General features: G+C 37.2%; 1 protein-coding gene across 3 annotated transcripts in view; it reads right to left on the bottom strand.

Annotated features, from left to right (window-relative positions):
• Positions 1–27,581, bottom strand: part of LOC133572040 (metabotropic glutamate receptor 8-like) — a 73,204-nt gene that overhangs the window by 21,303 nt on the left and 24,320 nt on the right. For all 3 annotated transcript variants that reach the window (XM_061924667.2, XM_061924668.2, XM_061924669.2), the window contains 4 exons: positions 8,577–8,712; positions 6,189–6,343; positions 2,303–2,440; positions 50–250 (listed from right to left, as the gene is read on the bottom strand). In XM_061924667.2, the coding sequence (XP_061780651.1) occupies positions 50–250; positions 2,303–2,440; positions 6,189–6,343; positions 8,577–8,712 (630 nt within the window). The remainder of the gene's footprint in view (positions 1–49; positions 251–2,302; positions 2,441–6,188; positions 6,344–8,576; positions 8,713–27,581) is intronic.

Here is a 27,581-nt window from a genome sequence, read left to right on the forward strand (position 1 = left end):
ACAAGGATGGGGACACACTGATGTGGGATAGAAGGACGAGCAACCTTACCGTTGAAGTTGACGTGTCGGATGGCGGCCAGCAGCTCCTTGCCGTCCATGTTGGTCATGCGGTCGCAGACGCCCATGTGACCTGCACACAGCTGACGCTGCACGTCATGCAGGGCGTGTGCCATGGCGAAGACGGCGTCCATCACGAACTGCACTTTGCCTTCCTGCTCGTACGACGACTCACGGCCAACCTTCTCCAGACCTGCGGCACACGTCACATGACACCACCGGCTACACGCCTTGCAGCGTATCATTTTTAGCCTTTTTGTGTTGCGCCGTTTTGTGTTGCGGCGTATCGCATTGTGGCGTTTTGCGTAACAGCGTTTTGCGTTGCTGCATTTCGCATAGCGGCATTTTGCATTGTGGCGTTTGGCTTTACAACGTTTGGCGTTGCAGTGTTTCGCTGTTTTGTGTTGCGGCGTTACGGCGCAGCACAAAACGCTGTAACGCCAAACACCAATTGTGCCAAAACGGCACAATGCTAAACGCCGCAACGCTAAACGCCACATCGCGTTACGGCGTATCGCTTTGCGGTGTTTTGGTGTTTTGCGTTGCTCCGTTTAGCATAATGACGTTTTGCATTGTGGTGTTACTTTCGCTGTTGCAGAGTTTAGTGTTGCGCCGTTTTGCGTTCCGCCGTTTTGTATTGCTACAATTAGCATTGCGCCATTTAGCGTAGCGCTGTTTGCATCGCAGCGTCTAGTGTTACACTGTATCGCGTTGCAGCATTTCGCCGTTTCGTGTTGCGGCGTTTAGTGTTGGGGCGTTTAGCATTGTGTTGTTATGCGTTGGGGCATTTAGCGTTGCAGCATTTAGCGTTGCGGCATTTAGCGTTGCGGCATTTAGCTTTGCGCGTTTTGCATTGCACCATTTAGCGTTGCGCCATTTAGCGTAGCGCCGTTTGCATCACAGCGTTTAGGGTTACACTGTATCGCGTTGCAGCATTTCACCGTTTTGTGTTGCGGCGTTTAGCGTTGCGTTGTTATGCGTTGGGGCGTTTAGCGTTGCAGAGTTTAGTGTTGCGCCATTTTGCGTTCCGCCGTATTGTATTGTTGCGTTTCGCGTTGCAGAGTAGTTTAGCGTTAAGCCATATCGTGTTGCAGCGTTGCGCCGTTTGCATCGCAGCGTTTAGTGTTGCAGCATTTCGCCATTTCGTGTTGCGGCGTTTAGCGTTGGGGCGTTGCGTTGTTATGCGTTGGGACGTTGCGTTGTTGTGCGTTGGGGTGTTTAGCGTTGCGTCGTTTAGTGTTGCGGCGTTTAGCGTTGCGGCATTTAGCTTTGCGGCATTTAGCTTTGCGGCATTTAGCTTTGCGGCATTTAGCTTTGCGGCGTTTTGCATTGTGGCGTTTGGCGTTGCAGCGTTTGGTGTTGCGCCGTTTTGCATTCCGCCGTTTCGCGTTGCGGAGTAGTTTAGCGTTATGCCATATTGCGTTGCGGCGTTTTGCGTTGCAGCATTTAGCGTTACGGCATTTAGCCTTGCGGCATTTAGCTTTGCGGCGTTTTGCATTGTGGGGTTTTGCATTGTGGCGTTTGGCGTTGCGGCGTTTAGCTTTGCGGCGTTTTGCATTGTGGCGTTTTGCATTGTGGCGTTTTGCATTGCGGCATTTAGCGTTGCGGCATTTAGCGTTGCGGCATTTAGCTTTGCGGCATTTAGCTTTGCGGCATTTAGCTTTGCGGCGTTTTGCATTGTGGCGTTTGGCGTTGCGGCGTTTAGCTTTGCGGCGTTTTGCATTGTGGCGTTTTGCATTGCGGCATTTAACGTTGCGGCATTTAGCTTTGCGGCATTTAGCTTTGCGGCATTTAGCTTTGCGGCGTTTTGCATTGTGGCGTTTGGCTTTGCGGCGTTTAGCTTTGCGGCGTTTTGCATTGTGGCGTTTTGCATTGTGGCATTTAGCGTTGCGCCATTTAGCTTTGCGGCGTTTTGCATTGTGGCGTTTGGAGTTGCGGCGTTTTGTATTGCGGCATTTCCCGTTGCAGCGTTTAGCGTTGTGGCGTTTGGTGTAATACAGTTATTGCATAGCGAAGTATGGCATTGTGCTATTTCTCTTCACGCCGTTGTGTGTTACATGTTGCATTGTGTTACATATTGCATTGTGACATTTATTTGTCATCGGGAGTGTGTTGCTCGATGTTTGGATGTTAGCATGAAGCTAATTAGCAATTACCCAGCACTTTGGCATGCACTTGAACTTGATTGGTCAATTTTGGATAAAAGCCAAACCTCCTTCCTGCTCATTTAGCCTACAAAGAACACCTGTGCACTTCTTCACGCCGCCGCTCTTCTTGCCGTGTGTCCCCAACTTGCAGGCGAAGTTCTCCTCCCAGAACTCAGCGAACCAAACGTTCCTGCGGTTGTTGGCCAGCGAGCGGCTCTTGAAGTAGCGATCAAAGGCTGCAGAGAAAAAAAGCCCGGAATGATTAAAAATATGTCATGTAAGAAAATAACATCAGCTTAAAACATTTCAACAACATTGTGTAATATCACATTGTGTAACACAACATTGTGTAACACAACACTGTGTAAAACAACATTGTGTAACACAACATTGTGTAACACAACATTGTGTAAAATAACATTGTGTAAAACAATATTGTGTGAAACAACATTGTGTAACACAACATTGTGTAAAACAACATTGTGTAAAGCAACATTGTGTGACACAACATTGTGTAACACAAAATTGTGTAAAACAACATTGTGTAACACAACACTGTGTAAAACAACATTGTGTAACACAACATTGTGTAAAACAACATTGGATAACACAACATTGTGTGAAACAACATTGTGTGAATTAACATTGTGTAAAACAAAATTGTGTTAAACAACATTGTGTAACACAACATTGTGTGAAAGAACATTGTGTGAATTAAGATTGTGTAAAACAACACTCTGTAACACAACATTGTGTAAAACAACATTGTGTAACACAACATTGTGTAAAACAACATTGTGTAACACAACATTGTGTAAAACAACATTGTGTAACGCAACATTGTGTAACACAACATTGTGTAAAACAACATTGTGTAACACAACATTGTGTAAAACAACATTCTGTAACACAACATTGTGTAAAACAACATTGTGTAAAACAACATTGTGTAACACAATATTGTGTAACACAACACTGTGTAAAACAACATTGTGTAACACAACATTGTGTAAAACAACATTCTGTAAAACAACATTGTGTAACGCAACATTGTGTAAAACAACATTGGGTAACACAACATTGTGTAAAACAATATTCTGTAAAACAACATTGTGTAACACAACATTGTGTAACGCAACATTGTGTAAAACAACATTGTGTAACACAACAATGTATAAAACAACATTGTGTAACACAACATTGTGTAAAACAACATTGTGTGAATTAACATTGTGTAAAACAACATCGTGTAACACAACATTGTGTAAAACAACATTGTGTAACACAACATTGTGTAAAACAACATTGTGTAACAGAACATTGTGTAACACAACATTGTGTAAAACATCATTGTGTAAAACAACATTGTGTTACACAACATTGTGTAAAACAACATTGTATAACACAACATTGTGTAAAACAAAATTGTGTAACGCAACATTGTGTAAAACAACAATGTGTAAAACAACATTCTGTAACACATTATTGTGTAAAACAACATTGTGTGAATTAACATTGTGTAAAACAACATTGTGTGAAACAACATTGTGTAACACAACATTCTGTAAAACAACATTGTGTAACACAACATTGTGTAAAACAACATTGTGTAAAACAACATTGTATAAAACAACATTGTTTAACACAACATTGTGTAAAACAACATTGTGTGAATTAACATTGTGTAAAACAACATTGTGTAAAACAACATTGTGTAACGCAACATTGTGTAAAACAACATTGGGTAACACAACATTGTGTAAAACAATATTCTGTAACACAACATTGTGTAACACAACATTGTGTAACACAACATTGTGTAACACAACAATGTATACAACAACATTGTGTAACACAACATTGTGTAAAACAACATTGTGTGAATTAACATTGTGTAAAACAACATCGTGTAACACAACATTGTGTAAAACAACATTGTGTAACACAACATTGTGTAAAACAACATTGTGTAACAGAACATTGTGTAACACAACATTGTGTAAAACATCATTGTGTAAAACAACATTGTGTTACACAACATTGTGTAAAACAACATTGTATAACACAACATTGTGTAACACAACATTGTGTAAAACAACGTTGTGTAACGCAACATTGTGTAAAACAACAATGTGTAAAACAACATTCTGTAACACATTATTGTGTAAAACAACATTGTGTGAATTAACATTGTGTAAAACAACATTGTGAAACAACATTGTGTAACACAACATTCTGTAAAACAACATTGTGTAACACAACATTGTGTAAAACAACATTGTGTAAAACAACATTGTATAAAACAACATTGTTTAACACAACATTGTGTAAAACATCGTGTAAAACAACATTGTGGGAATTAACATTGTGTAAAACAACATTGTGTAAAACAACATTGTGTAAAACAGCATTGTGTAACGCAACATTGTGTAAAACAACATTGTGTAAAACAACATTGTGTAAAACAACATTATGTAACACAACATTGTGTAAAACAACATTGTGTAAATTAACATTGTGTAAAACAACATTGTGTCAAACAACATTGTGTAACACAACATTCTGTAAAACAACATTGTGTAAAACAACATTGTGTGAATTAACATTGTGTAAAACAACATTGTGTTAAACAACATTGTGTAAAACAACATTGTGTAACACAACATCGTGTAAAACAACATTGTGTAAAACAACATTGTGTGAAACAACATTGTGTAACACAACATTCTGTAAAACAACATTGTGTAACACAACATTGTGTAAAACAACATTGTGTAAAACAACATTGTATAAAACAACATTGTTTAACACAACATTGTGTAAAACAACATTGTGTAAAACAACATTGTGTGAATTAACATTGTGTAAAACAACATTGTGTAAAACAACATTGTGTAACGCAACATTGTGTAAAACAACATTGGGTAACACAACATTGTGTAAAACAATATTCTGTAAAACAACATTGTGTAACACAACATTGTGTAAAACAACATTGTGTAACACAACAATGTATAAAACAACATTGTGTAACACAACATTGTGTAAAACAACATTGTGTGAATTAACATTGTGTAAAACAACATCGTGTAACACAACATTGTGTAACACAACATTGTGTAAAACAACATTGTGTAACAGAACATTGTGTAACACAACATTGTGTAAAACATCATTGTGTAAAACAACATTGTGTTACACAACATTGTGTAACACAACATTGTATAACACAACATTGTGTAACGCAACATTGTGTAAAACAACAATGTGTAAAACAACATTGTGTGAATTAACATTGTGTAAAACAACATTGTGTGAAACAACATTGTGTAACACAACATTCTGTAAAACAACATTGTGTAACACAACATTGTGTAAAACAACATTGTATAAAACATTGTTTAACACAACATTGTGTAAAACAACATTGTGTAAAACAACATGGTGTAAAACAGCATTGTGTAACGCAACATTGTGTAAAACAACACTGTGTAAAACAACATTATGTAACACAACATTGTGTAACACAACATTGTGTAAAACAACATTGTGTAACACAACAGTGTAAAACAACATTGTGTAACACAACATTGTGTAAAACAACATTGTGTAAAACAACGTTGTGTGAATTAACATTGTGTAAAACAACATTGTGTAAAACAACTTTGTGTAACACAACATTGTGTAAAACAACATTGTGTAACACAACATTGTGTAAAACAACATTGTGTAAAACAACATTGTGTAAAACAACATTGTGTAACACAACATTGTGTAAAACAACATTGTGTAAAACAACATTGTGTAACACAACATTATGTTAAACAACATTGTGTGAAACGACACTGTGTGAAAGAACATTGTGTAACACAACACAGAAAGTGGAAAAGAAAAAGACAGAAAAGAAAAGGATGAGGTGTAAAAAGAGGAGGTGAAGTAAAAAGGTGACAAGTGGAAAAAGGCGAGGAGTAAAAAGGTTGTGACCGTCCACCGACGCCCTCTTGGGGAGGATCGTGACGGCGCCTTCCGCCGCGCGCTCCTGCTGCAACACAGGTGAGATCTTGGAGCCCCAGCTGTCAGAGCCCACCCACAGGAAGTGACCTGTCAGCTTGTTGCGCTTCACCGCCTCCAGGATGCGCCTGCTCAGGAGACACAGGTGAGACCACAGTCACACACAGATGACAGCAGCACATCATGATAATACAATATATAAATATTATGAATACAATAATGAAATATATAAATATTATAGATACAATAATAAAATATATAAATATTATGAATACAATAATGAAATATATAAATAGTATGGATACAGTAAAAAAATATATAAATATTATGAACACAATTATGAAATATATAAATATAGATTACGTAATGAAATATATAAAAATAGATTTGGTAATGAAATATGTATTATGAATACAATTATGAAATATATAAATATGAATACAATAATGAAATATATAAATATTATGACAATAACAAAATATATAAATATTATGGATACAGTATAAAACAATATATACATATTATGAACAAAATTATGAAATGTATAAATATACATTAAGTAATGAAATATATAGATATATATTTAGTAATGAAATATATATAATGAATACAATTATGAAATATATCAATATGAATACAATAATGAAATATATAAATATTATGACAATAATAAAATATATAAATATGATGAATACAATTATGAAATATATCATTATAGATTCAATGATAAAATATATAAATATTATAAATTCAATACAATATATAAATATAAATACAATAAAATATATAAATATTACAAATGTAATACTGAAATATATAAATATCATGAATACAATAATGGAATATAAAAATATTATGGATACAGTAGTACAGTATATAAATAATATGAACAATTAGATTAAGTAATGAAATAGATAAATATTATGAATACAAACATTTAAATATATAAATGCTATGAATACAATTATGAAGTATATAAATATGAATACAATAATGAAAAATTTAAATATGATTAATATATTTATGAAATATATAAATATTATGAGTACAATAATGAAATATATAATTATAGATACAATAATAAAACACATAAATATCATAGATTAAATACTAAAATATATGAATATGAACACAATAAAGTACATAATTATAGATACAATAATAAAATATATAAATATAATATATTGAATACTAAAATATATAAATATAAAATATACAAATATTATAGATTTAATACTGACATTTATAAATATTATGAATACAATAATGAAATATATAATTATGGATACAGTAATAAAATATTTGAATATTATGAACTAAACTATGAAATATATAAATATTATAGATCAAGTAATGAATTATATAAATATTATGAATACAATAATGAAATATATGAATACTTTGAATACAATTGTGAAATATTTAAGTACTTTGAATACAATTGTGAAATATATAAAGATGAATACAATTGTGAAATATACAAAGATGAATACAATAATGAAATATATAAATATTATGAATACAAGTATGAAATATATAAATAATATGAATACAATAATGAAATATATAAATATTATGAATACAATAATAAAATATATAATTATAGATACAATAATAAAATATATAAATATTATAGATGAAATACTACAATAAATACATATGAATACAATAAAATATATAAATATAGATTTATTACTGAAATATATGAATATTATTAATACAATATTGAAATGTATGATTGTAGATTCAATATATAAATATTGATATATATATATATATATATATATATATATTGAAATATATATATTGAAATATATAAATATTATGAATACAATAATGAAATAAATAGTTATGGATGCAGCAATAAAATATATAAATATGAACAAAATTATGAAATGTATAAATATTATAGACTAATTAAATACATAAATATGAATACAATGAAATATATAAATAATGAATGCAATGAATACAAATATAAAATATATAATTATAGATACAGTAATAAAATATATAAATATAGATTAAATACTAAAATATGAATACTATAAGATATATAAATATTATAGATGTAATACTGATGTATATAAATATTATGAATACAATATTGAATATTATAGATTCAATATTGAAATGTATAAATATATAAATATTATAAATATAATAATTAAATATATATTTCTGAGGTTACATTTGAGTGAATTTGCAGACTTGCTCAAGAAGACATTTTGGACTTTATGGAAGTTCTAGAAGGTGTTGCCTTCATGCGCTGCTTCAACGTCAGCATTTTGGCCTCTCATCGTTGGCTTCTGAGGCGTTCAATGACTGCGTGGGCCAGCGACCGTTTGTCAGCCGGCGTACCGAATGTCGTCCTCGTTGGCGAAGGTGATGACGGCGCGGGCGTTGGGCGTCTCCAACAGACGCAGGACCATCTTGTCGAACTCGCCGGCTTTGGGCTCGCGGGGGATCTTCAGGGACTGAGCGATGCACACGCCTCCTGAAGGACACCAGAGAGACACCACAGCGCTCTGAGTTCTGAGCTGTCCTTGAACACATCGCAGCCAACACACGCATTAGACGCTGGAAAAGGCTTTGAAGAGATCAATCAACCAATCAACCATATTGGAATTCTATGTGGGGGCTTGCTATGATATGTTGTGATGTGATGTATTTACAGCTGGTGCTGAAATCAGTGGTGTGTACACACAAAGTACACAGTACTTTTGAAAGTACTACAGTGTTATTTGACACAAAAATACCAGGAGCAATTTAAAAAAAACTTTAATTATACATTTAACTCATTTTAACAAGTTTAAAAAACATCAAAAATAAATATGAATACTTTATTAATCATTTTAAAATGGTATCTTTTAAAAATATATTATATTCTGTGTGCATTATTGTATTATTTTTTGCAAAATATCACATTCTGGAAAAAAAATACCATCATTCCTGATGATGATGATGATGGTAATGATGGTGATGATGATGATGATGATGATGATGACGACGATGCCTTTCGTGGCAGAGGGCACGAGTTCGATTCCCAGCTGGAAATGTGCCATCGTAAAACTAAACCAAAAATATTAATGCTGTCGGGAAAAACTTCAAATATTAAATACAAAACATTTCAAATATTTTTGAATAGATTACTTTTTGTATACATTATACAAAAAGCTTTAAGCTATATGTTGCGTAGTATGGATTATAGTAATATATTTGGTAAATATTAGTTTACCATATTTTATAGTGCTATATTTTGTCAATATTTAATCAAATAATGTTATGTGTATATCATACACATAACATATTATATTTGGAACATACGTTAAATTATATTGTGTAGCTGTTATTTTTTTATTTTTTTCCAATATTCTACAATGTATTTTGTAAATATTATTTGATCATATTTTGTAATATGTAGATTTATTTTTTTACTACATTCAATAATATATTTTGGAAATAATAATAATATGTATTATTATTTTATAGTATTATATTTTGTACATATGATATAAAATAATACTATGTATATATTTTTTTTCAACAAATGTTATATTATATTTGGAATTTTTATTTTGTAGCTGTCATTTAACATATTTTTTATATTATATTATATATATATATATATATATATATATATATATATATATATATATATATATTTTTTTTTTTTACAATATTCTTTAATAGATTTTTTAACATATTTTTTTATATCAGGTTTGTAGATATATATTTTTGCTATATTCAATAGTATATTTTATAATCATATTTTTCACCATATTATATTTTGTACATATAATATTAAATATCTATATATTATTTTAACACATTGCATGTTATATTTGGAACATAGGTGATTTTAAAGTTTGTAGCTCTTATTTTAACATGTTTATAATATATTTAGTAGGTTTTCTTTACTATATTCTATAATATATTTTGTAAATATTATTTTAATATATTTTATAATAGTATATTTTGTAGATTTATTTTACTATATTCCATCATTTGTTTTGTAAATATTTTAACATATTTTGATATATTTTGTAGATATATTTTTGATTATATACTATAACATGTTTTGTAAATATTATTATATATAGTAGATTTTTTTTTACTATATTCTATAATATACTTTGTAAATATTATTTTAAAATATTTTATAATATCTTATTTTGTAGATTTATTTTTTTACTATATTCCATAATGTATTTTGTAAATATTTCAACATATATTGATATGATATTTTGTAGATATATTTTTATTATATATTTCGCTCTGGTCCGATGGTAAACAAACAGAAGGATTCAGACAAAAACACATTTAATCGTGGAGAAAGTTCCTACGTTTTAATGTAAGCGCTTGTCGTCTGCATGAAAATGTGAGGCTGAAGGAACGCGGACTTTGTGGGGCGGCTTTGAAGAAAGACGACGTGTGCAAACACGAGGCGTTGAATGATGACATGAATGCTAATGATGCTAGCTGAGCAGCTGATTGGTGACATGAATGCTAACGATGCTACCTAAGCAGCTGCAGTAACGCTCGCTGTATTTAATAATTCAAAGAAGTAGTATTAGTACGAGGCAGGGATGCTAAGGCGCTAACATTAACATCCCTTGGAAGCATACTTGCCAACCTTGAGACCTCCGATTTCGGGAGGTGGGGGGTGGGAGTGGGGGCGTGGTCGGGGGTGGGGCGGGTGGCGTGGTTGGGGCCGTGGTTAAGATATATATATATATATATATATATATATATATATATATATATATATATATATATATATATATATATATATATATATATATATATAAATAAAAGAAATACTTGAATTTCAGTGATCATTTATTTACACATATACACACACATAACACTCGTCTACTCATTGTTGAGTTAAGGGTTGAATTGCCCATCCTTGTTCTATTCTCTGTCACTATTTCAGAACACACACATTATACAAATATACATTATAAAATCAATAAGAAAACAGGAGCTCTAATTTGGGAGTCTGAATTAGGATCAGAAGTTCCTATATAAACATTGCGCACTCACGTCGCCATTTTGTATTGATTACTGCAGCTGTGCACTAGATTCATTCACATATACAAACTACAACTCACAAACACTTTAGAGTTAGGCTCCACCATCAGAATGTGTACTTAAACTTATAAAGATCACATGGATATTATTCAGTGAGTTGATTCACCAAAACTAACCTGTTATACAGGAGGAAAAAGCACACAGGACGTTTCAATTGTTCACAGACTGGTCGCTCTCATCAGAATGACAAGACACTTCCGGTCTGCAGGTGATAGCATTCAATTGGGAAGAAACGCCCTACTGCCCCCTACTGACCAATGTGAATACTGATAAATGTGTAATGACAGCTCCAAAAACAAATTCAAACCACAAAACAAAATAAATAAATCAACACAAAAATGTGACACATTATGGGTGGGTCACATATGCATGTACAGTAGATGGCAGTATTGTCCTGTTTAAAAGTGTCACAACATTGCTGTTTGCGGCAGACGAACTGCTTTACGTAGACGAAAACTTGACTGCTGTTGTTGTGTGTTGTTACCGTGCTGGGAGGACGTTAATGAAACTGCCTAACAATAAACCCACATAAGAAACCAAGAATTCGCCCTCCATCATTAGCTGTTTATATTGTGAGAAAGCGGACGTGTGAACAGGCTGTCAACACGTCACTCAGGTCCGCATGGAGCTGGAGGGGGCGTGGCCTCCAGCTCCGCCTGAATTTCGGGAGATTTTCGGGAGAAAATTTGTCCCGGGAGGTTTTCGGAGAGGCGCTGAATTTCGGGGTTGGCAAGTATGCTTGGAAGCTCACTCCATTCACTTCCCAACAGACTGTGTTGTTAGCATTCCAAAGCAAAGTTTGTAAAGAAGTTATTACTTATGCTTTTGAAACTGTAATGTTTATCATTTTTATTGTTATTATTATTTATTTTTCATATTATTTTTATTGTTACTATTATTATTATTGTTGTTATTATGATTTATTACAATTATTATTGTTTTTATGATTTATTACTATTATTATTGTTATTTATTATTACTATCATTATTATTGTTACTATTATTGTTATTGTTATGATTGTTATTATTATTTTTCATTACTACCTTTATTATTGTTACTATTATTATTATTGTCATTGTTATTATTATTTATTATTACTATTAATATTATTGTCACTATTATTTATTTTTTTAAACAGAAAAAAACACGAAACGTTGAGATCTTGATCCTGATTGGTAGAAACGACGATGATGTCACCCTGAAGTAGCGATTGTTCGGTAGCTCCTCCTACACATTTGTAGTGGGCGGAGCCTGACTGCAAAAACTGCAGCAGGAGGACTTTGATTGTATGATTGATTGAAACTTGTATTAGTAGATTGCACAGTATAGTACATATTCCGTACAATTGACCACTAAATGGTAACACCCCAATAAGTTTTTCAACTTGTTTAAGTCGGGGTCCACGTTAATCAATTCATGGTAGGACGCACAAATAAGAAGACACGCAAATAAAAAAGGACACACAAATAAAAAAAGACACAAATAAAAAAGACACGAATAGAAGGACACACAAATCAAAAAGACACTTAAAACAAGACACACAAATAAAAAAGACACAAAACAAAAAAAGGACACACACTTTAAAAAAGGACACACTTAAAAAAAGACACACAAATAAAAAGGACACACAAATAAAAATACACAAATAAAAGGACACACATATAAAACGACAAACAAATACAAATAAACACATAAAAAGACAAATAAAAAGAGAAACAAATCAAAAAAGACACACAAAAAAGACACTAAAATAAAAAGACACACAAAAAGACACACATTCTAAAGGACACCCAAATAAAAATACACACAAATAAAAAGACACACATATAAAGACACCCAAATAAAAAGACACAAATAAATAGACACAAATAAAAAGACAAACAAATTAAAAAAGACACACAAATTAAAAAAGACACAAAAATAAAAAGACACACAAATAAAGACAAACAAATAAAGACAAACAAATTAAAAAATACACACAAATTAAAAAAGACACAAAAATAAAAAGACACACAAATAAAAAGACACAAAAATAAAAAGACAAACAAATTGAAAAAGACTAACAAATAAAAAGACACACATAAAGACACACAAATAAAAAGACATACCAAATAAAAAGACACACGAATAAAAAGACGCAATAAAAAGACACACAAATAAAAAGATACAAATAAAAAGACACACAATAAAAAAACACACAACAAAAATACACAAATAAAAAGACACACAAATAAAAAGACACAATAAAAAGACACACAAACAAAAAGACACACAAACAAAAAGACACACAATAAAAAGACATACATTAAAAAAACACATTAAAAAAGACACAACAAAAATACACACAAACAAAAAGACTCACAAACAAAAAGACACACATTAAAAAAGACACACAAACAACAAGACACACAAACAACAAGACTGAGGATGTGAGAGTAAGAAGAAAAGTGTCGGCCATGATGATCATGTGACTCGCTCGCCATCTAAATGTTGTCATGTGCAATTTACACGTGCACACTCATGTGGGGATGTGCATGTGTCTCTGGGGGGGGGGGGGGGGGGGGGGTGTAGATAAGAAAATCCTTTTGGAGGCGGAGGATTTTCTTTAAGCTCCGCTGGCACAAGAAACACAAAAAGAAATACTTTATACTTCAATCTTTTCTAAGTCCTAAAATAAGAAGTACTATCTACACCGTAGTATTATTTCTACTACATTTTCTAATACTAACACTTTTATCTAACTACAGGAAAACACCAAACATCCTTCAGTAACTCATATTGTACACACTAAATACTACTATTGTACACACTAAATACTACTATTGTACACACTAAATACTATCACTGTACACACTAAATACTATCACTGTACACACTAAATACTACTATTGTACACACTAAATACGATCATTGTACACACTAAATACTACTATTGTACACACTAAATACTACTATTGTACACACTAAATACAACCATTGTACACACTAAATACTACCATTGTACACACTAAATACTACTATTGTACACACTAAATACTCATATTGTACAGAGTAAATACAAACGTACTACTATTGTACACAATAAATACTCATATTGTACACACTAAATACTCATATTGTACACAATGAATACTACTATTGTACACACTAAATACCAGAGGTGGGACCAAGTCATTGTTTTGCAAGTCACAAGTAAGTCTCAAGTCTTTGCCCTCAAGTCCGAGTCAAGTCCCGAGTCAAGACAGGCAAGCCCCGAGTCAAGTCCAAAGTCAAGACTGGAAAGTCTCAAGTCAAGTCCTAAGTCCTGCATTTTGAGTTTCGAGTCCTTTCAAGTCCTTTTAACCACAGACTAATATATTAACACAGATTGTGTATGCTTTTCAAACGCTGTATTTATTTATTAAAACAAGTGCATTTTAAATTGCAGGAAAGAAAATTGTGCTGACATTGCACTTTATAATAGCACTACTAACCAGTCATTTTAAACATTAACTCATTCCTTTACAGAACAAACACATTGAAAAATAAAGTGCAAATGTACTTATTTGTACAAAAGTGTTAACATTGAAAAAACATGACATATACGTGAACATAACAAAAAAGTTGTACTTTTTATATGTCAGGGCCCTATGCTGCATTGCATTTGCAAAAGACCAAATTAGCCAAGAGTCTGTCAGTCATTTGTGCACGATGGGGGCGTAGTATGATGCCACCATGGCTGAAAACTCGCTCCACTGGAGCACTGGAGGCAGGCACTGCCAAGACTCTCATGGCCACTCGGAACAGTGAAGGAAGAGTCTTCATGTTCAATGCCCAGAACAAAAGGGGGGAGAGAGTTGTTTTGGGTTGGTGCACTACTTGTAAGTGTATCTTGTGTTTTTTATGTTGATTTAATTCAAAAAAGAAAAAAAAAAATTATTTCTTGTGCGGCCCGATACCAATCGATCCACGGACCAGTACCGGGCCGCGGGCCGGTGGTTGGGGACCACTGAGGTAAACAACCAACAGTATGTCAGAAAGCTAGCTAAAACGGTACACATATTCATAATATAGTATACATTTTAACTGACCTTTATTTTACTATTTTTGTCTTTTTTTAGGTGGCTAAAATACGCGGTGCTGCTGACCGCCGTCTAACGTTACGTGTGATATATTGACTAACGTAACCCTGCTTAAAAAAAATCACTGAACAAAAAGTATGAATAAGGTAGTGAACTGCAACAGATTCCCGTGTTTGCAATAACGTTATAACGTTAGCAGTGAGTTTACAGCCTCACTGATTTAACTACACAGCAAATAAAAGTCACGTTACTTAGCCAATAAACGTTATCTTACATTCAAAACTTACCGTTCTTTGTGCAACTTCAAATGCCGGACGAAGTTGGAAGTTGTTGCCTCTCCATCAGTAATTTTCGAACCGCATGTGTTGCATACTGCAAACCGTTTTGTGTTGACCACCTCGTAATTTTTATACCCAAACAAAATTATTTTAGGTATCATTTTTTGTTCACTGGCGTGTGGTTTGGACATGTCTTCTTCGTTGGTTGTCCTGCAATTTGATTGGATGAATGCTGTGTGATGAAAACAAAGTAGATCTAATTTGATTGGCTGTTGTACTGAGAGCACACCAGCTGACACACGCAACGCTGATAGACAAGTACACAATGAAAAACACGGAGCGCTCCCGAATAACTTTTTCATCTTTGGGTTTTGGGGAAAGTAGCAAGTCATGTCAAGTCATGTCAATTCAAAAGGCTCAAGTCCAAGTGAAGTCACAAGTCATTGATGTTAAAGTCTAAGTCGAGTTGCAAGTCTTTTTACATTTTGTCAAGTCGAGTCTAAAGTCATCAAATTCATGACTCGAGTCTGACTCGAGTCCAAGTCATGTGACTCGAGTCCACACCTCTGCTAAATACTACTATTGTACACAATACTCATATTGTACACACTAAACACTACTATTGTACACACTAAACACTCCTATTATAGACACTAAATACTACAATTGTACACACTAAATACTACTATTGTACACACTAAATACTACTATTGTTCACACTAAATACTACTATTGTACAAACTAATTACTACTATTGTGTACACTAAATACTACTATTGTACACACTAAATACTACTAATGTACACACTATATACTTCTATATTAAATACTTCTATTGTACACACTAAATTCTACAATTGTACACACTAAATACTACTATTGTACACACTATATACTCCTATATTAAATACTTCTATTGTACACACTAAATACTACTATTGTACATACTATATACTCCTATATTAAATACTGCTATTGTACACACTAAATACTCCTACACTAAATACTATTATTGTACGCACTAAATATTACTATTGTATACACTAAATACTCCTATTGTACACACTAAATATTACTACTGTACACACTATATACTCCTCTTGTGCACACTAAGTGCTAGTAATGTACACACTAACTACTACTATCAGACACACTAAATACTCATAATAAACACTACTATTGTACACACTAAATACCACTATTGTACACACTAAACACTACTATACCAAATACTCCTATTGTACACATTAAATACTGATATTGTACACACTAAATCATCCTATTGTACCTACTTGAATAAAAGTATTCTACATGACAGTGAATACTTGGATATCAAGTATTTCACATTAGAGTGAATACTTGAATACAAGTATTCTACATGACAGTAAATACTTGAATACAAAGTACTCAACATTACATTGAATACTTGAAGAAAGAAAGTACAAAAAACATAGAAATCTTTTTAGAAAAAGAGGTTTAAGCAGCTAAGACAAAGATCGATAACGACGAGGCAGCAGGAAGTCAAGCGACTGAGCAGGAAGTAATAAAAATGGACGATCTTTCAGATAAGCGCTTGACATAGATCCAGCACCTTAATGGAGGCTAGCACGGTTGCCAAGGTAACACGGCCTTGACGTCGAAAAAAACCCTAGCCGAGTACACTTCCAACTAAGTCCGAAACATTTGATCTTCTAGCAGAAAAAGGTGCGCTCGAACTTTTCCAAAAAAATCCTGCAACTCCAAAGAACCTGTGGGAGATAGGGAGCCCTGGGAGAGGTAGCACCTTTGATGTACCGCAGCAGCTGTACCCGTTGTTGAGTAGACGAGCACATTGGTCATCTTTTATTCTCACGTCTGGCTCCTGGGCAACGGCTTCAGCTGGCCGGTCAAACTTCATAAGGGGACGATGTTGGTATGGCACCGTTGGATGAAGAGTTAACCATGTGGAACTAACGGCCAGGGACGAGTTCTGTTTTTAGGACAATGTCCACGTACCCGGACCAAAGTGATTCCCCAAGGAGGAGGAGATTGGCCGTGGTCACTGGACAGAGTGGGTTCAATAGCCCGGTAAGCCTACCAGTCTAGAAGACAGAACACTCTGACTAAAAAGCAAGCCCAGGGGCATAAGGGCAGTGACGGGAAATCTTGGAGAATCTCGATGTGACACTCAACCGTTGGGAGCCTCGCCAGGGTGGAAGAGTGTCGGGCCATAAACCTCGAAGGGGCCCACCCCCGGCTACTGGTGGTCATTGTTCTCTGTTCTGTGGTGGAGCCAGGCAACAGATGAAACGGGTAACTGCGACTGGCTAGAAGGAGGAAGATGGCACTGGTGGCATCGAGACTGATGCGGTGGAATGCTGAAGGACTCTCCAAAAAGAAAATCCCTTTCACAGAAAGACTCCACAAAGAAGACAGGTACGGCTTGCATCCAGGAAACACACCTGGCAGACAACCTCCAATTTACCATAAGCGGCCGTGTTGGTGACAAGGGCGACAAGAAGGTGGCGTTTTCGTTTGAGTTAAGAATCACGCTCTTGCTAAGCTCATCAAAGTGGATACCGGAGGTCAGGCAGAAACCCGTTGGAGTTAATCAACTTATATAGCCTTTAATCACAGGTGCCTCAAAGGGCTGCAGAAACCACAATGACATCACTGGTCTGAACTCACATCCTGGGTGACCAGCTGCAATGAATGCCAGGTGGGTACAGTTACTGCAAATTATTCATGATTATATGAGAGTCCAGTCCATTGGGGGCGAGCAGAGGATTGTAGGGGGTCTCCATCCAAGTCGTAGAGGAGTGGTCCACAGATATATCACTGGCTGATAAATAGATCAGGATATACAATGTGTACTGCCAACTGGATCGACAGTTCTCCTTGTGAACAATGGAAGTTCGCCAGGGACGCTGTGTGGTAGTCGGCGATTTCAACAGCCAATCCAACAGCCAATCCAACAGCTGTGGATACAGCGAAACAGGTTCCAGATGAGAGGAGGTAGAGGATTGGCAGATAGATCAACAACTACAACTGATGAACAAGGTAGATGACCACCCCAACCTTCCACTCCCAAAGATGGTTAATGTCAACAACACCCGACTGAGCCTTTGCCACCAATGACCTGATAGTAAGTGGAGAACAACTGGTTTTAAACCAGTCGGCAGGCAGCAATCACAAACCCGTAAAGGTTTCCTTCACTCTCAACAATCACCCTGAAGACTGTAATCCACTACCTAGGTGAATTTTCAGAAATAAAAGTACGACGAAAACACCATTCTCACAGACGAGTACACAGCTGGTATCAATGCTCATGGAAAAGATGTCAACAGCATGGTGAATAATTTCAATACAGCAACAATAAAAGTTGATGCAGAAACTATACCCAGGGGAAGCAGAAATAACTACAAACCTTACTGGACAGGAGCTGTACGGTGGCAAAGGGGTCGCAATGAGAACGTCCTACTTTAAACCCCCGGTCTTGGGGATCTTTCTGTGTGGAGTTTTTTATGTTCCCTGTGACTGTGTGGGTTCCCTTCGAGTACTCCGACTTCCTCCCACCTTCAAAGACATGCACCTGGGGATAGGTTGATTGGCAACACTAAATGGTCCCTAGTGTGTGAATGTGAGTGTGAATGTTGTCTATCTGTGTTGGCACTGCCATGAGGTGGCCACTTGTCCAGGGCGAACCCTGCCTTCTGCCCGAGTGCAACTGAGATAGGCTCCAGCACCAGCCCCCGCGACCCTGGGAGGGACAAGAGGTAGAAAATGGATGGATGGGCCTTACTGGACAGAAGAACTCCAAAATTGGGAAAACCAAGTGAATGCAGCAAGGGAAAAGCCCAGAAGGAACCAACATCACCCTGGAGCAGTAACCAGCCATCTATACCAAGTCCTTGATAGAAGCAGCAAGAAACAACTGAAAGAAAAAAATAGAAAGTTCAAATTTGGAAGAAGACGGTGCAAAACTAAGTAAACTTGCCAGAACAATAAATGACAAGGAAACATCATCAGCACCTTTTTATTATGGAAGAAAATGGTGACATCCTTACTGGAAAACAGGCAGCTGACAAGTATACCGACAACTTTGAAATAATAAGAAAACTCGACATACCAGAAGACAGAGAAAAAGAACTATGTGAAGAACAAATGTAGGATAAAAATATGGAAAATAACGCAGAAGTAATGAAGGAACTGTTCACAGAACACAAGCCAGTGGAAGGAATCAAGAAACTGCAGAAAAAGAAGTCACCTGGTCCAGACGGCATAATGAACCAGACGCTGCAGCACCTTGGAACATCGACAACAAAGACCTTACTTAATAACAATAACGCTAGCTGGCAAAATTCATCAGTGCCACAGACATGAAGGGATGCTACTATGACAAAAAGGTGGAAAAGACAAAACCAAAGCAGATAGCTATAGGACAAATGGTCTCACCAGCTGTGTCTGTGGGGGGATATTTCTGACACAGAAAGATGGAACATCAATCAAGCAATCCCCACGGGAAAACTCTGTACTAATTACAAAGCTGAGTCAGGAGCACAACAGGCAGCAGGCAAAACAGTATTGTAGAAGAAAGAAGCCACACTGGACTCACTAGAGGGAGAACTGGAGAGTGCTCCCCCAGGTGATTCCCTTGTTCTGCTGGGTGACTTCAACACTTAAATTGCTAACGACAGGGAAACCTGAAGAGGCGTGATTGGGAGAAACGGCCGCCCAGATCTAAACCCGAGTGGTGTTTTGTTATTGGACTTTTGTGCTTGTCACAGATTATCGATAACGAACACCATGTTCAAACAAAAGGGTGTCCATTTGAGCACTAGTCCGCAGTTCCATGATCGACTTTAAGGTTGTGTCATCGGATTTGCTGTCTCATATTTTGGACACTCGGGTGAAGAGGTTTCTACGGATCACCCCCTGCTGGTGAATTGGCTCCGATGGTGGGAGACGATGCCGGTCAGACCTGGCTGGCCCAAACGCATTGCGAAAGTCTTCTGGGAACGTCTGGCAGAGTCTCGCGTCAGAGAGTTTCAATCCCTACCTACGGAAGAACTTTGAACATGTCACGAGGGAGGCACTGGAGATTGAGTGGACCATGTTCCATTCCTCTATTGTCGAGGCGGCTGATCGGAGCTGTGGCTGCAAGGTGGTTGGAGCCTGTCGTGGCGGTAGTTTCGACCGTCAAGCTCAAAAAGGAGTCCTGTCGGTGATAAATATAATACCACACCATGCGAGACACAATCATTGTGTTCCCTTCTGTGTTGCAGATGTTTTACACATCAATTGGACAAGATATGATACAAGCTGTACACTGACTACTCTACAGTACACCCAACATAGATGTGTTCCTTGACAAGATAAGTTGTCGTTCAAATGCTGGCCCTGGTGCCTTGCTCGAGGGTCCCCAGGAAGCAGACTAGCATGTCCCACAAAGCTGTCCTGGTTAGGAGACGTTGCTGCTGGAAGGTTTGAAAACCAAGGCGATCTTACGCAAGGCCGCCGTGATCCTACTGGACAACCGTCCCAAGCAAGTCCCAGGACTCGGATGTGTCTTCACGTCCCCTGGATTGTCACGCCGGTCATCTGATGAGCAGGACCGATTCAGGATCAGAGAAGTCCCCGGAAGACGTGAGTCAGTCTGGGGAAGTGACAATGATTGGTTGATGTCCTCCACGGATTCTTTGTCCAAGCAGTTCTCGGCCTGAGGGGTCAAGAACTGAAAAAAAGGGTGCAGGAGAAGCTTGTGGGAGTTGACCCTTAGATCAGGATCCAAGTCCAGCATCTTCTTGACCAGCAACACAAAGAGGTTCTCTGTGCTCTGAGGTCCCATGACGTCCTCCATGACGAGCTGCAGCTGGTCCAGGGAGCTGAGCATGAGCAGACGCACGTCCTTAGGCTGACATCCCGTCTCATTGGCGAACTGCTCGGGCGACTTCAGCGTCCAACGGTGCTCGCCGTCGGAGTCGTGCAGGAAGTAGTATCCTACTTCCTTCCCGCGGTCCAGCACCTCATCCGCAGGCTGGCCTTGAGTGTTGGAGACAAAGTTCAAGATGTCGTACTCACTTCTGCCGGGATAGAGAGGCTGTCCCGTGGCCATCTCCACGGCCACTAGGCCAAGCGACCACACGTCCACCGTCTCGTTAAAGGGGACTCCCAGAATGACTTCGGGCGCTCGGTACCACAAAGTCTGCATACAATCTCCAGGGACGATGTCCCACACGTTCTTGGCCAGACCAAAGTCGGCCAGCTTAACCTTCAGCGGCTGCTGGTGGCGGTCCACCACCATGATGTTCTCGGGCTTGATGTCTCCGTGAACCAGTCCCATGCTGCTCATGTGGGACAAGGCCGTGGCCAGTTGGTGCACCACGGGCCTGAGCTGCTGGATGGACAGCGCACTCTCACCCTGCATGAACTCGCGCAGGTTCTGGTCCAGAAGTTCAAAGTTAAGGCAGATGTTCTCCTTGTGGAAGAAGAAGCCGTCCCACCTGACGATGTTGCACTCGTCGGGATCCAGGCGCCACAACTGCTTGAGGACGGAGATCTCCTCTTTGGCGTCGTTCACCGAGTTCTGGTAGTTCTTGAAGACTTTGATGGCCGCCACGGCGTCTGTGTCCGTGTCGCGGCACTTGACCACCACGCCAAAGGTTCCCTCGCCGAGGACGTCCTCCACTGTGTGACGCCCGCCCAGCATGACCCCCTTGTACATCTTTAAGTCGTCTGCATGGACAATAGCAGAACAAAGAGTCACCGACCTGAACCGAGTCTTTACTCCTACTGTTTCTTCAACATGGCCGACGTGTGGACAGAAGACAACGCAAAACATTAAGTACACCTGGACGATGCCGTCCAAACAGCCGCTAAGACGTTAGCGGAACACGCGTGAGACATTTGAATTGTGCGATATTTAGATGGGTTCTGAAGTCCATCTGCTCAACGGAAACAAACAAAATTGTGTTTCTGTTAGCAGCTACATGCTAGCTACAACCTAACTTCATGGAAACAAACTAAATCTTGTTTTTGTTCGCAGCTACACACTAGCTACAGTAAATGCTAACTTCATGTAAACAAACAAACTTTTTTTTTAGCAACTACACCTTAACTTCATGCTAACTTCACGGAAACAAACTAAATCTTGTTTAAGTTGGTGGCTACCCACTAGCTACATGCTAGCTCAATGGAAACAAATCTTGTTTTTGTTAACGTCTACACACTAGCTATATGCTAACTCTACGTAAACCAACTCTATTTGTTTTTGTTCACGGCTTCACACTAGTTAGATGCTAACTTAATTGTAACCGAATCTTGTTGTTTGTTAGCGACTACAGGCTAGCTACATGCTAGCTGGTGAAAACAAACTATCCATCCATGCATTTTCTTCCGCTTAGCAGCCTAAGCAAGGAAGCCCAGACTTCCCTCTCCCCAGCCACTTGGTCCAGCTCCTCCCGGGGGATCCCGAGGCATTCCCAGGCCAGCCGGGAGACATAGTCTTCCCAACGTGTCCTGGGTCTTCCCCGTGGTCTCCTACCGGTCGGACGTGCCCTGGTGACATCCTGACCAGATGCCCGAACCACCTCATCTGGCTCCTCTCAATGTGGAGGAGCAGCGGCTTTAGTTTGAGTTCCTCCCGGATGACAGAGCTTCTCACCTTATCTCTAAGGGAGAGACCTGCCACCCGGCAGAGGAAACTCATTTCGGCCGCTTGTACCCGTGATCTTGTCCTTTCGGTCATAACCCAAAGCTCATCACCAAACTAACTCTTGTTTTTGTTAACGGCTACACATTAGCTTCATGCTAACTTCATGTAAACGAACAAACAGTTTTTCTTAGCAGCTACACATTAACAAACTAAATCTTGTTTTTGTTGGCAGCTACCCACAAGCTACCTGCTACCTTTGTGTGAACAAACTCAATCTTTTGTTTTGTTAGCAGCCACACACTAGCTACGTGCTAGCTCAATGGAAATAACTCTAATCTTGTTTGTGTTAGCGGCTACAGGCTAGCTACATGCTAGCAGGTGAAAACAAACTAACTCTTGTTTATGTTAACGGCTACACATTAGCTTCATGCTAATTTCATGTAAAGAAACAAAACTGTTTTTCTTAGCAGCTACACATTAACAAACTAAATCTTGTGTTTGTTCGCAGCTACACACTAGCTACATGCTAGCTAAATGGAAACAAATCTTGTTTTTGTTAACGACTACACACTAGCTATATGCTAATTCAACAGGAACCAACTCAATTTGTTTTTGTTAGCGGCTTCAAAACTCAATGGAACTAACCAAATCTTGTTGTTAGTTAGCGACTACAGGCCAGCTACATGCTAGCTGGTGAAAACAAACTAACTCTTGTTTTTGTTAACGGCTACACATTAGCTTCATGCTAACTTCATGTAAAGAAACAAAACTGTTTTTCTTAGCAGCTACACATTAACAAACTAAATCTTGTTTTTGTTCGCAGCTACACACTAGCTACATGCTAGCTAAATGGAAACAAATCTTGTTTTTGTTAACGACTACACACTAGCTATATGCTAATTCAACAGGAACCAACTCAATTTGTTTTTGTTAGCGGCTTCAAAACTCAATGGAAACTAACCAAATCTTGTTGTTAGTTAGCGACTACAGGCCAGCTACATGCTAGCTGGTGAAAACAAACTAACTCTTGTTTTTGTTAACGGCTACACATTAGCTTCATGCTAACTTCATGTAAAGAAACAAAACTGTTTTTCTTAGCAGCTACACATTAACAAACTAAATCTTGTTTTTGTTCGCAGCTACACACTGGCTACATGCTAGCTAAATGGAAACAAATCTTGTTTTTGTTAACGACTACACACTAGCTATATGCTAATTCAACAGGAACCAACTCAATTTGTTTTTGTTAGCGGCTTCAAAACTCAATGGAAACTAACCAAATCTTGTTGTTAGTTAGCGACTACAGGCCAGCTACATGCTAGCTGGTGAAAACAAACTAACTCTTGTTTTTGTTGACGGCTACACATTAGCTTCATGCTAATTTCATGTAAAGAAACAAAACTGTTTTTCTTAGCAGCTACACATTAACAAACTAAATCTTGTGTTTGTTCGCAGCTACACACTAGCTACATGCTAGCTAAATGGAAACAAATCTTGTTTTTGTTAACGACTACACACTAGCTATATGCTAATTCAACAGGAACCAACTCAATTTGTTTTTGTTAGCGGCTTCAAAACTCAATGGAAACTAATCAAATCTTGTTTGTGTTAGCGACTACAGGCCAGCTACATGCTAGCTGGTGAAAACAAACTAAGTCTTGTTTTTGTTGACAGCTACACATTAGCTTCATGCTAACTTCATGTAAACAAACAAACAGTTTTTCTTAGCAGCTACACATTAACAAACTAAATCTTGTTTTTGTTGGCAGCAACCCACTAGCTACATGCTAGCTAAATGGAAACAAATCTTGTTTTTGTTAACGACTACACACTAGCTATATGCTAATTCAACAGGAACCAACTCAATTTGTTTTTGTTAGCGGCTTCAAAACTCAATGGAAACTAACCAAATCTTGTTGTTAGTTAGCGACTACAGGCCAGCTACATGCTAGCTGGTGAAAACAAACTAACTCTTGTTTTTGTTGACGGCTACACATTAGCTTCATGCTAACTTCATGTAAAGAAACAAAACTGTTTTTCTTAGCAGCTACACATTAACAAACTAAATCTTGTTTTTGTTCGCAGCTACACACTAGCTACATGCTAGCTAAATGGAAACAAATCTTGTTTTTGTTAACGACTACACACTAGCTATATGCTAATTCAACAGGAACCAACTCAATTTGTTTTTGTTAGCGGCTTCAAAACTCAATGGAAACTAACCAAATCTTGTTGTTAGTTAGCGACTACAGGCCAGCTACATGCTAGCTGGTGAAAACAAACTAACTCTTGTTTTTGTTGACGGCTACACATTAGCTTCATGCTAATTTCATGTAAAGAAACAAAACTGTTTTTCTTAGCAGCTACACATTAACAAACTAAATCTTGTGTTTGTTCGCAGCTACACACTAGCTACATGCTAGCTAAATGGAAACAAATCTTGTTTTTGTTAACGACTACACACTAGCTATATGCTAATTCAACAGGAACCAACTCAATTTGTTTTTGTTAGCGGCTTCAAAACTCAATGGAAACTAATCAAATCTTGTTTGTGTTAGCGACTACAGGCCAGCTGCATGCTAGCTGGTGAAAACAAACTAACTCTTGTTTTTGTTAACGGCTACACATTAGCTTCATGCTAACTTCATGTAAAGAAACAAAACTGTTTTTCTTAGCAGCTACACATTAACAAACTAAATCTTGTTTTTGTTCGCAGCTACACACTAGCTACATGCTAGCTAAATGGAAACAAATCTTGTTTTTGTTAACGACTACACACTAGCTATATGCTAATTCAACAGGAACCAACTCAATTTGTTTTTGTTAGCGGCTTCAAAACTCAATGGAAACTAACCAAATCTTGTTGTTAGTTAGCGACTACAGGCCAGCTACATGCTAGCTGGTGAAAACAAACTAACTCTTGTTTTTGTTGACGGCTACACATTAGCTTCATGCTAATTTCATGTAAAGAAACAAAACTGTTTTTCTTAGCAGCTACACATTAACAAACTAAATCTTGTGTTTGTTCGCAGCTACACACTAGCTACATGCTAGCTAAATGGAAACAAATCTTGTTTTTGTTAACGACTACACACTAGCTATATGCTAATTCAACAGGAACCAACTCAATTTGTTTTTGTTAGCGGCTTCAAAACTCAATGGAAACTAATCAAATCTTGTTTGTGTTAGCGACTACAGGCCAGCTACATGCTAGCTGGTGAAAACAAACTAAGTCTTGTTTTTGTTGACAGCTACACATTAGCTTCATGCTAACTTCATGTAAACAAACAAACAGTTTTTCTTAGCAGCTACACATTAACAAACTAAATCTTGTTTTTGTTGGCAGCAACCCACTAGCTACTTGCTACATTTGTGTGAAAAAACTCAATCTTTTGTTTTGTTAGCGGCCACACACTAGCTACGTGCTAGCTCAATGGAAATAACTATAATCTTGTTTGTGTTAGCGGCTACAGGCTAGCTACATGCTAGCTGGCGTAATTCTGTCACGAGGCCACACCCCCTCATCATTGATGCTACGCCCTGGGCTAAATTCTTGCTGAAAGAAGGAAACGGAAGCTCGAGTATCAAAATACAGGAAAAGGAAAAAGGAAAAATGAAAATAAAAAATGCGCTTAAAAGGATTCCCAGAGTGAGTCATAGATATATACTGCTGCTAGGATCCTGACGAGAGTGCGGAAATACGACCATATCACACCGATTCTCAAATCCCTTCACTGGCTTCCTGTTCCACTCAGGATTGGATACAAAGTCTCTCTACTAACCCACCAGTGCCTCCATGGAAATGCCCCCCTCTACCTCAAAAAACTGCTCACCCCCAAATCCTCCACACGACACCTCCGCTCCGGACAGGCTAACCTCCTCCGACCTACGAGGACAAAGCTACGAACTATGGGAGACCGGGCTTTCTGCTCTGCCGCTCCCACTCTGTGGAATGCTCTCCCTGACCACCTGAGGGCACCACAGACTGTGGATGCTTTTAAAAAAGGCTTAAAAACACTTTTTTTTTTTTTTAAAGGCCTTTTTATAGATATATGCATACCAGTTCTAGCTATTAGGCTGTAGTATTTTCTATTTTTTATTTTAAAAAATTATTATCTTTTTATTATTTATTTTTATTATTATTATTATTATTGAGGTTGTTTGCTCAATGTAAAGTGTTTTTTTACGAATAAAATCTATTATTATTATTATTATTATACTACCTGACAAAAAAATAAAAATTCTACCCCGCCTACCGCCCGAATGCAGCTGAGATAGGCTCCAGCACCCCCCCGC

This window comes from Nerophis lumbriciformis, linkage group LG29 (assembly GCF_033978685.3).
Source record: "Nerophis lumbriciformis linkage group LG29, RoL_Nlum_v2.1, whole genome shotgun sequence".
In the NCBI taxonomy this organism is placed as follows: Eukaryota; Metazoa; Chordata; class Actinopteri; order Syngnathiformes; family Syngnathidae; genus Nerophis; species Nerophis lumbriciformis.